The sequence below is a fragment of the Onychostruthus taczanowskii genome, unplaced genomic scaffold (genome assembly GCF_017590055.1).
Source record: "Onychostruthus taczanowskii isolate IOZ18803 unplaced genomic scaffold, ASM1759005v1 scaffold12, whole genome shotgun sequence".
In the NCBI taxonomy this organism is placed as follows: domain Eukaryota; kingdom Metazoa; phylum Chordata; class Aves; order Passeriformes; family Passeridae; genus Onychostruthus; species Onychostruthus taczanowskii.
This window is the reverse complement of record NW_024498351.1, coordinates 8,820,579-8,831,086: the sequence shown is the minus strand read 5'-3', so window position 1 is coordinate 8,831,086 and position 10,508 is coordinate 8,820,579. Positions and strand designations below refer to the sequence as shown.

The following is a 10,508-nucleotide window of genomic DNA, read 5'->3' as shown; positions in this document are numbered from 1 at the left end:
GCACGGTGAAGACCCAAAACTGTTAACCCATATGTTTATCATTTTTTACTGTTGCACAAAAACCTCTTTGTTTTCAGATCTGCACGTACTCTATAGTCTCTCTCACAAAATATTGAGGGGAAAAATTAGTAGTCTTATTTGACAAAGGCCTAAAATCTAAAAAATCTAATTTCTTAACACAATTCTTCATTTGCATAAAAGATACAAAGTAATGAGGCAGGTCATTACTCGCCAGCATCACATTCAGCAATAAATACAGGCTCCTACATTTGAAAAAGCAGTGGGGTGGTGGTAAAATGCAGGTGCATCTGAGTCCTGAAGAAAACAAGCCTGTGGTTTTCAAATGCAAGCTCCTGTGTTGAGAGGTCCAGCAGACACATTTTTGTTCCACATAAAATACATCTATAAAGCACAGCTTGCGTAATTCTCTAGGGATTTGTTAAAGAAAGATCAAAAGCAATGATGTGATCACACTGTACACTAAAGATGTATATAAAATAACCCAAAAAACTAAAATAGCAATGGGTGTCAGAAAAACATGGATTCAACTAATTTTAAAAGGTCCAGAAAAACGACATGCACGCTTCCCTAGATGATGGTGTGTTTAAACTGCATTCTTTATTTTTAAATCTCTTGAAGAATGGAATATACATTGCAACTTTGTAAGTCAATCCCATCATGTTTTTAGCACTCTGCTTCATCTTTCCAATAGCTGAGGAGACACAAAGCTTTTACAAGTACCTTTACTGGATTGTTTAAGCAAGTGGCTCCCAGTCGTGCATAATTTTGCAGCAGTGGGAGCAGAGGCATAAGGGAGCAGGGTGAGAACAAATGAGTAGAATGATGTTCACAGGGAAAAGCTGAAGCTCTGAAAGCTCCTTCTGTTTTTAGGCTAATGCTTCAGTCAAATAAAGCAAAGTACAGCTGCAGCTGCAGGATGGGAGTGGAAGTTGACAAAGCAGAGGATAATGGCCATCTTTGAAATCTGATTAAAGAGGCTGCTTCCACCATGGAGAGTTCAGGCAGGCAGTGCAGATGGAGTCAGCAAGGCTTAAGTACCAGTCCCTGCTAAAAACTGAACAAGACAGGGATTTCAGCTTCTGTTCACCTGCCATAATCAAATATATTGTTTTTACTTCTTTTTAGAGGGAAGAGAAAAAATACTGAATTTCAACAGGGATACAGATAAAGAAGTAAAAGCTCCTACAAAACAAGTACAGAAAAGGAATCTGAACTACTTCCACACATCAAGTAATATTTGAGTCATTCTGCACGTCATTAACACCTTACTTCTTGTTAGAAGCCTGATCTCATCTGCACTTTCACTGGATTGTCTGTTTTGACAGTTATACCAAATTGCATGTGAAGCAGCACTAAAATTCAGGTGTGTTCTTGAGTAAGCAAAACACTGTAAAGTCGTGTAAGGGACTTGTCGAGCAGATGAAGTGGCATTTGAAGTCTGAAGAGCAGCTGACATGACAGTACAGAGTGGAAGATCTTTTAAGGGTTTAAGCCCTTCTGAAATACTTCACTGTTATTTCCTGTGCAACAGACAAACACTTATAGTAGATTCCAAAATATTATACTACTGCTTCTGTGACTAGTGCAACTCAAGCAGTAGATTTTGAGATTCTAGCTTGTGATCAAGCTGCAGCCTGAGAATGCAGTCATCCCAAAAGATGTTGCTACATGGAGCAGATATGTATCCAAGTCCTTCAAAACAAAAACCAGCAGAATTTACATGTTCTCTGTTTCCATTTTGCACTGTTGCCTCTGGAAGCAGTTTAACAGATAGCACTGCTGCAAACCATCCTAACAAATAATGCTTCTTCATTAAAGAGATGAAGAGTAAGACCCTGTATCCTACGTGGTTTTATCACAGCTTTGTGTTTAAGAGCATATGAAAAGTATGATACACGCATCAAACCAAACCACGTTTATTTCATCAGTCACAAGTGCAAATATAGCAACAAGTCAGATCAGCAAATTACAACACAGAGAAGAATGTAATGTAAATGCTAAGTACACTGACAGACCAACTTCAAGAGAGCAGCAAAACCCAGTGTCTTCAAATAAAAATTTCTATTCTTTTTACCTGTGATCTAAAATAACATAATAAATCTAGATCAGGAATGTCTCTGATAATTCATGTTTAGCCAGGTATTCTGTTATTAGCAGTTCACATTATCCAGTGTGCAAAAGACCTGTCCAAGCTTCCTAGTAACAGACATTTTGGTTTTAAGCAACTTTTACCCAATATTTAAATAATGCAGTGCTGATGCTAGTTAATAACTTCTGCTATTTGATATTATAAATTTAAGAATATATATTTAAAAAAACCAAGACCAACTTCGGTGTACGTACATAATTCTACCCAGATCCAAAAATGGGCAACATTATAGATAAACCTGGTTTATTTCTTGTCAGAAAAAAAAAAAGATAGACACAAATCGTCTCCGTTTTTTTCCATCATCTTTAAATCTGTAGTTAAAATATATGCAGTACTTATGTATAAAATAGAAAACATTCCCATTAGAAAGATACTGCAGTTCAATTAGCTGTTTTTCCCTACCTCTTAGTAGCCAGGGAACAAGATTTATGCTAAACACCCAATCACTATTTTGCTTTACAGAAAAGCAAAAATTGACTTTTACACTGGAAATTTAGTTAGCCTTCTTATTCGTTATGCATTGTTTCTTCTTCTCTTTCTCTTGATAGGCAATGAATTGAGAGTCTGTACCAAAGAGTCTGTCCCACCATGTGAAGGTCGAGGCGTAGTTGCCAATAAAGTTCATGTGATGGAAATCATGGAAACGGGCCCCAGCATAGAAAGGCACCAAATGGAGAGGGTTCAGCGGGACATCGTAGCCACTGCAGGGCAGGAGAAAAGAGAAAAGCACCTAGGGTAAGGATTTTTCTGAGACATAAACTACAAAATATAGACATTAACTTGTCATTTCTAGGAAAGAAATATATTTTATAGTATTCTAAGGTCCTAAGGTAATCACTATGATACTGGCTTAAAATGAAGACAAGTTCCCCCCACCCCTAGCCAAATGACTGTAAATTATCTCACAATGGCTTTGGCACTTGGTTTTCAGCTCAGTTTACTAGGCAATGCAAAAAAACATATAAGCAAGTAACTTTAAAAAAATCAGTGTGGCTGCCTTCCTGCTGGCTTAGCAGTTTTAACTTAGAGTGACTCTAGGAAGGAGGAACAAGAAGCAACATTAAGTATAAGCTATGGACATTAGCACAGCAGCTCATCAGAGTGCATCTCAAATCAACAATCCTTGTATGCCTACTCTTATTTTCAGCTTACTGCAAATAAAATATCCAAATATATGATTAAAGTAAGATTAAAAGCAGAACAGTGCTCTAGAGGGATTCCAACTCCTTTGCTCGGTAGTACTGGGAAGCCTCTTACCACCACCTAGTGGGGAGAGTGCAAGGCAATTCATTATAAACCCCCCCACATGGAGAACAAGCTAAAATGATAATTATAATAGGAAATTTGTATTTTTTATCAATGAGTTTTTGGTATGTCACAACATATACTTTGGGAAGTCTACAAGCAAAACATGACTAAACCTGGAATGCTTTATACCATGAATTTACTGGTAACTTATGTTCCATTGAAACACCTGATACTCAACTTGCAATAAGACACTATGTGCATCATAATATATTTAGAAATACAAGGTCAAGTGTTAATACTATCATTTAAAAAATAAACTATTAGCATCCCCTGCCTCTTGAACACAGGAAAGAAAAGCTCATTAATGTGTAGATGAAATAAACTAAGCCTACTGCGATTTGAACTAGGATTTTGGGGCCAATTTGTCAGTTCTACTACAGCAACATGAAGTCTTGTCCTTTTTATTCACAATAAATAAACAAACAAATAAAGAAAAGAAATGTATGCATTTGTTTTAAAGAGTCAGTGGTCACAGAGCATAAAGTTTCTCTTGAGCAAGAAAACAGTCTGACAAAATATTAAACAGAAAGAACTCTTGGCTGGAATATCACCTGTTGTGATTGATTTTTGGTGTTCCAATATGCATAAGATCACTTGCACACCAAACAGCAATAACTAGACAGCATAATCAGGTGCCTAGCTTCTCTTAGCCTCCTTGAGATGCTCTAGCTGATAGTCCACACTCCTTTAATCAGCAAGACCTGCTGCTAACACTACCTCAAACCAGAGAAGAGTGGTAACTCCCCAGGTTGTCTCATTCTTTGCAAGACATAGAAACACATTTTAGTGCAAAATAAAAAGTACATCTCAGTGACAGAGACAGGTGAGTTTGATGTAGGGACAAGAGAAAAAAACAATTATTAAGAAGCAACGAACATCTCTCTCACCTGTGTACATCAATGGTTTCCATCAAGCGACAGATCACCCATGCCCACAGAAGAACCACATGGTTACAGAAAACAACAATTCCAATAAAAAAGCCAGTTCCAAGGATGAGTGTTTCCAGAGGATGTGCATATTCTGCTTGCATTCCAAATGGAGACTAGAAAGAGATAACAGACAGGGAACAGTCACCATTTTCAGTTTTATGTACTCCCAAATCAGAAGCACCATTTTGCAATACTCTCCCATTCCCACTACCCCACAAAACTACAATAGGACAAACAGAACAATGCTGTGGGCAAAGGGAATGGTGTGATTGAGCAAGGACCATAACACACATATTTAGCTCCTCTTTGGAAAAACAGTATTCCAAGGTCATAAGGATTATCACTCTATTAGTGATTCCAAACACTTCACTACTAGTTGAAAAGCTGAAAACTTTTGTTTAGGCTTACCATCACCCCAGGTCAAAGCGTTATTTCAGGAATATTAAAAGTGTTTGGCAAGATCCTATCAGCTTTGCTATACATCCAGTCTTGGAAGCAGAAGAAAGAAGGAACCAAAATATTCTCAGAAGCAGGACTCATTTAGAAATTTATTATCAAAATAAAAATGAAAAATCTCTCATCTTTGACCACTTTTTAAAATAAATGTGTACCCCTCAAATGTGATTTTGAGATTGATACAAAACATATACATATACACACACACCCCAGTCATTCCTACATTTGGTTTAGCAGAAAAAGACATTCTAAAGAGTTTTCAATCACAGAACACAATATACAGAGAACAGTTTAAAAATTTTTAACCTAAGGCAGAAGGTTATAAATAAGATCATCAGAAAAAAAATTAAGTCCATTTTGTCTTAAGATATACTTTAAAAACATCTCTTTTTACTGTCAGGAAAAGTTTTTCATGAAACAGCCATTAGGCTACAGATCACTTCTGTGAGAACTGCCAACCACTCTCGAGAATAATGGCCAAAAGCTGCTCCAGCTAGAGACCTGAGGGGCTGCCAAGAGCAAGAGGAAGAGAGCAGCTGCTGCTGCAGATGTCTGTACATATGCATGCAGCAATCCATACCAAGCTCCTCTATTGCTGGCAGCATGCATAAAGCATCCGTGACCCAGCAGCTTGCAGTTTCCTTTTGGCACAGCCCAGGTTACACAGAGCAGCACAGAAACACACAGCACTGACTCCTGGGCTCCACAGGCAGTGCCTCCTAAGCACAGCAGCACATTTACAAAGTGCAAGCACCGCTGGATCCTACCTGGCTCCAGCCAAGCATGGTTCATTGGCTGGTGCTCAATGCCAGCTCCAACACCACTACACACAGAACCACCCAAAATGCCTGCTCTTGATAGATTTGTGTATTTGAATTGCACAATGGGCCATACTAATTCCAGAGGCCCTCATCCAGAGCTGTAATCCCTTCCTTGGATCAAGTACATGATGCACGCACCAGGGTTGTGCAAGAGCTGCCTGTCTGATCATGTTCTGGGGATTCATATGATCTGGGTAACAGCCCATGTGGTGGGGAACTGATGAACAACCAGATCCAGACATCTACTGTTTCCCTTCCCCTAGCAATGAGCCCTGCATGTGCATTTTTAAAAGTCCACTTCACCTTGCTCATAAATACGATCAAACTTTAGCAAGAGTGTGATCTCTCATTTCACTGAAATGAAATCAAATTACAGGAGGCGTTCTCAGAAACAAAATGGATGACTGCTCTTGACAAAGTGCCCAAGAAAAGGCAACTAACCACACTGTCAAAGGAATGCAAAATTCTTAGGTCTTTCAAATAAGATGTTTAAGTAAGTTCCATGAAACACATACTAAAAGCTATTATTAAAGAAAAAAATCAAGTAATACATACAACAAACTCATGGTGAACCTTATGGATATACTTGTATATTCTCTTGTGATGCAGCAATCTATGCAGAAAATAGTGCCAGGCATCCTCAATCACTGCACATCCAAAACACTGGGCAACCAGAACATACCTTTAAAAAGCAGAAGATCTATTAGTTATAGAAAATACTAGCAGACATCTGTTCTTGAAATAATGGTCAGTTTATAACTATTACTGACTGAATAGCAGTGCACTACTTTTTGAACATAAAAAATACTGATTACCAGGTAAAAAGCTGTCGTGCTTATCAGCTCATCTGTTGATATGCTGAAGTGAGTTAGCACAGGTTTACTCACTTCAGTTAGTGCTAACTCACAGTCAGTGTAACAAGCTGTCATGTCAATATTACAAATGCAGTCTGCAGAAAACAACCACAGACTGTGAGACCTTGATAAAAAACCTAGAGCTGCATCAGCCATTGGCACCAGAGAGCAAACAGCTCTCCAAGAAACAAGACCTTCTGTGATGAAAAACTACTGTTGCTGGGGTGGGGTGGGGGAGAAGGGGGCGCTTAGAGCTAATCCAGCTTTGTTCAAAAGCCCATCAGCTCAGTGCAAGAAAAGAACACTGTGAAGGTGGTACATTCTCCTTTGAGGAACACTCTACTGCTAAGAAATAAAACAAGGTGGAAGGCAGAGATACTTTGGAGAAATTAAAAAATTTAGATAAATAAAACCACCAGAAAGTCTAACATTTAATCCACCCAGCCAGGAATCTGGCTTTGCTTCCATAAACTCCCTCCTAATCCCCCTTCTCTCCCAAAGATTAGAACAGCTTGGGGACATTAAAAAAAATTTAGAAAATTCTAATTAGCTCTTATAGCAGCTAAGCAGCAAATGAAGGATGATTAACAAACACAGTTTACATTGCCAAATAAATTATTTCCTATTAGAGTCGACAACACTAATTGTTAAATATTCTGCCTCCAGCTGCATGTAACTCAGCATCACCATATCCGAAAAATCTACATACCATCTCGGCATCTCTTCCCACCCATATGGGATGCTAAAATACTCTGTGAAGTAATAGGTACCACAAATCAGGGGAAGCTGAATGAAGAAGTGATTGAAGAGGAGGGTTTTGAAACACTTCCACTGTTTTTCCCATGTTTCTGGTTTATCCTAAAATGAAACAAAAAGAATTCATTGTGTTATATGTTTCTGTTGTACACAAGTGAAGTGCTCAAAAAATTCATTTGGAGTCAGTTTAATTTCACCTTGGAAGACAAATGCCTTCCAGTAATACAGATTAACTCAGGCAACACAAATAGCATGGGACTGGATTCAGTTTTATCAAAATCTCATTTTTCTAGGCTAGTGTTTTAAGATAAGCTGTCTTGTCAGACACCTCCAAACTATTTTTGTTTTTTTCAGTGTTTATAGTTAGCAGGAACATTTCATACTCAACAGTTTAACACAATCCAAGTTTTCTTTCCTTCTTCACACAACAGAATGCATTTCATTGCTAAAATAATAAAGAGAGATTGAAGAGACAAGCTTTTGAAGAAATAATTGTCTTGAAAACATTCAGTTTTTGCAGGGAGACATTCTATCAATTACTGCAATAACTTCAGAAGGTGGTGTTATTAATTTCTAATTCAAATGACAATGAACTAGGGGAAACCAATTATCTTTAGATACTGGATATGCCTTTGCCTCCAATTAGGAGTGGCAATCCATCCCAGGCTTTCTTCATTGTCAAAAACTTTCCAAATCCTTTCAAGAGGATGTGGATAGAGGTACTTTGAAGAAGAGCACTGCTATTAAAAAAAGCACACCATGTAATTATTTCATACTACTAAGACACACCTCTAGCACCAGATGCCAGAATTCTATTCACCTTCCCTTGCTGATATAAGCAACTATGGATGTAAAACTTTACTAACAACAAGACTGACGTGCCCTTTCCTCTCTATAACACCATGGAGGAAAGCATAACTCTTCTTCAGGAGAAAAAAAAACTACTTTTCTTCCCTAAAATCCACTTCTCTTTCTCTCCTCATACACAGAGTAAATTTACTTTGTTGTTTTCAGGATGTCCAAGTGACAGATGAAATGGAACCATATACATTGATGATACTGTGATGATAAACAGGATAATGTGATTGCCTGGTATGTTCAAAGACAAGTCAGTGTATACTTCATAACTTTCTCTTACCTGTTGAATTTTATACTTTTGCATGTATGGTATAAACTGAAAGATAAATCCTGGTACACAGAGCAAAAAGTATGAAACTTCATGAACTATAAGTGATCCCCAAGTTGCAATCTGGAACTTTGTGTAGTTATCCAGCATGTAATTCCAGGCATTTTTAAATGGTTGCTGCAGGGGATTGTCAGGTAAGAAGGAGTCTATATATTCCACTGCCAGATAAGCAGAGTTCAAGATATTAACGCTGTCATTCATGGCCATGGTTCAATCATAAAACATCACAATTGCAGTTCTTCTGTAGTTGTCTGTAAGTAACCTGCAAATTTTGAGAAATATTCAATAAACAGAAGTTAATATTCAGAGAAAAAAAAAATCACATGATAGAGTCATTACCTAGTTTGAAATTAAAAGCTGAGAAAGGACAGGAAAGACAGACTCTCTTCATACAGAACAGCCTAAAAGAACAAAGCTTTAGACTGGTTTGAGAGGCAAACCAATTTGAGAGACAATCAGCTCCTAGGTTTTGAGATTATGTCAAGGGAGCAGAAGGATAAAGAAGAATTAATTACTACCCAAATTTATTTCAAGGCTTTTGCAGGACAATTGTATTCTGTATTAAAAGAGCAACAGGAAGGTTCAAAAAATATTTAAGAGATTAATTGTGATCTCTTGATTATCCAGTCCCATTTTTCTCATGGCTGTGAACCAAAATCCCTGCAAATTACATCAACACTGCAGCTGCTTGAGGCATTCCACCTTTCCCTCAGTAATGGACTTTTCCTCACAGCTCCCAAAACCACAGAGGCTGCACTTCTGCAGGTGCCCTGAACTCGTGCCATTTCCACAGACTAGGCTCCTTGCTGGTTTGGCCAGGAAGGGACTTTTAAACATCATTTACAATCCAACCCTCTTGGGATGGGCAGGGACATTTTTCAGGACATCAAGTGGCTCAAAGCACCATCCCACCTGGCCTTCAAACACTTCCAGGGACAGGGCACACAGAACTTTTCTGCTCATCCTGTTCCAGTGTCTCAGCACTCTCACTGTAAAAAACATCATTCTTATGCCAAATCTAAACCTATCCGTTTTTAGTTTAAGAACACTGCCCTGTACTTTGTCACTACAAGCCTCAGCAAAAAGCCCCCTTTATGTACCACAGTATGGTGTCCCTTGAACCTTCTCTTCTCCAGCCTGCACAACCCCAGCTCTTCCAGCCTGTTCCCACTGATGATGTGCCCTCTGACCATTCCCAGTGCCCTCCTCTGGACCCCTTTAGCAGGTCCGTCTTCCACTCTCACACAGGCTTTCAACTCACAGGCCAAAGGACAGGGTCCATCCCCAGCTGGCACACTTAGGCTGAATCTGACACAAATCACATATCCGCAGGCTGGAAAAGAGCCCTGAGACCCTGTGCCCATGACCCACCTATAACCCATACCCCATAACCCACCACCACCCTATCAACTGGACCACGGCACCAAGGGCCACATCCTTAAAGCCCTGCGGGAAGGGTGACTCCATCACCTCCCCGGACAGCCCATTCCAATGTGTAATTAACTCTCACATATTAAGCACCACACCAAACCAGTATCCAAAACATCACTTATGGTTTTTCTCCCTTAGCAACAGCATCGCGATGCTGCCGCTCCTTACCGACAGCAAAAGCAGCGCCGCAGACGCCAAGGCACCGCACAGCCCGAGCTCCTGGGCGGACGGAAGCGCAAGGCAACTAAACCATCGGCACCACCCGCGAACACGCCGCCGGGAAGCCGCGGAGCCAGCGGCCGGGCTGCACCGGGGCTCTTCCGTCCCGCCCGGCCCCGCCAGGCGGCGGACACATACCGTCACACGCCACCCACGGATGGGGAACGCCGAGGAGAAACGCGCTCCCTCGGGGAGCCCGCAGCCCGGGACCCGCAGCCCCGCAGCCCGGCACCCGCAGCCCCGGTCGCCCTCGCCCCTCACCTGGCGGCAGCGGCAGCAGCGGCGGCAGCGGCAGCAGGAGCGGCGGCGGCGGCTCCGTGCGCGCAACAACATGGAGGGGTGGAGTGAGGATAGTGAGACCCCGGCCCGCGGCCAATG

General features: G+C 40.4%; 1 protein-coding gene across 4 annotated transcripts; it reads right to left on the bottom strand.

The window, feature by feature from the left end:
• Positions 1-1,921: 1,921 nt before the first annotated feature.
• On the bottom strand, positions 1,922-10,462 carry MSMO1 (methylsterol monooxygenase 1). 4 transcript variants are annotated; one of them, XM_041395772.1, is made up of 6 exons: positions 10,407-10,462; positions 8,433-8,745; positions 7,248-7,396; positions 6,240-6,366; positions 4,366-4,520; positions 1,922-2,871 (listed from the first exon to the last, which is right to left on the bottom strand). In XM_041395772.1, exons 2-6 carry the CDS (start codon positions 8,685-8,687, stop codon positions 2,664-2,666), a joined length of 894 nt encoding a protein of 297 aa, XP_041251706.1. In that variant the 5' UTR covers positions 8,688-8,745; positions 10,407-10,462; the 3' UTR covers positions 1,922-2,663. The 4 variants fall into 4 exon arrangements, with proteins under 4 accessions (XP_041251706.1, XP_041251708.1, XP_041251709.1 ...); XM_041395774.1 differs by having other exon boundaries at positions 8,433-8,742; positions 10,392-10,454; XM_041395775.1 differs by having other exon boundaries at positions 10,398-10,454.
• Between the last annotated feature and the right edge of the window lie 46 nt (positions 10,463-10,508).

Coding starts and splice junctions, on each gene's coding strand:
- MSMO1 (XM_041395772.1), bottom strand. CDS start 8,687: ATGGCCATGAATGACAGCGTTAATATCTTGAACTCTGCTTATCTGGCA. Junction 6,367..7,247: donor TGGGAAGAGATGCCGAGATG/GTATGTAGATTT, acceptor TGCTTTTTAAAG/GTATGTTCTGGTTGCCCAGT. Junction 4,521..6,239: donor AGGTTCACCATGAGTTTGTT/GTATGTATTACT, acceptor ATCTCTTTCTAG/TCTCCATTTGGAATGCAAGC.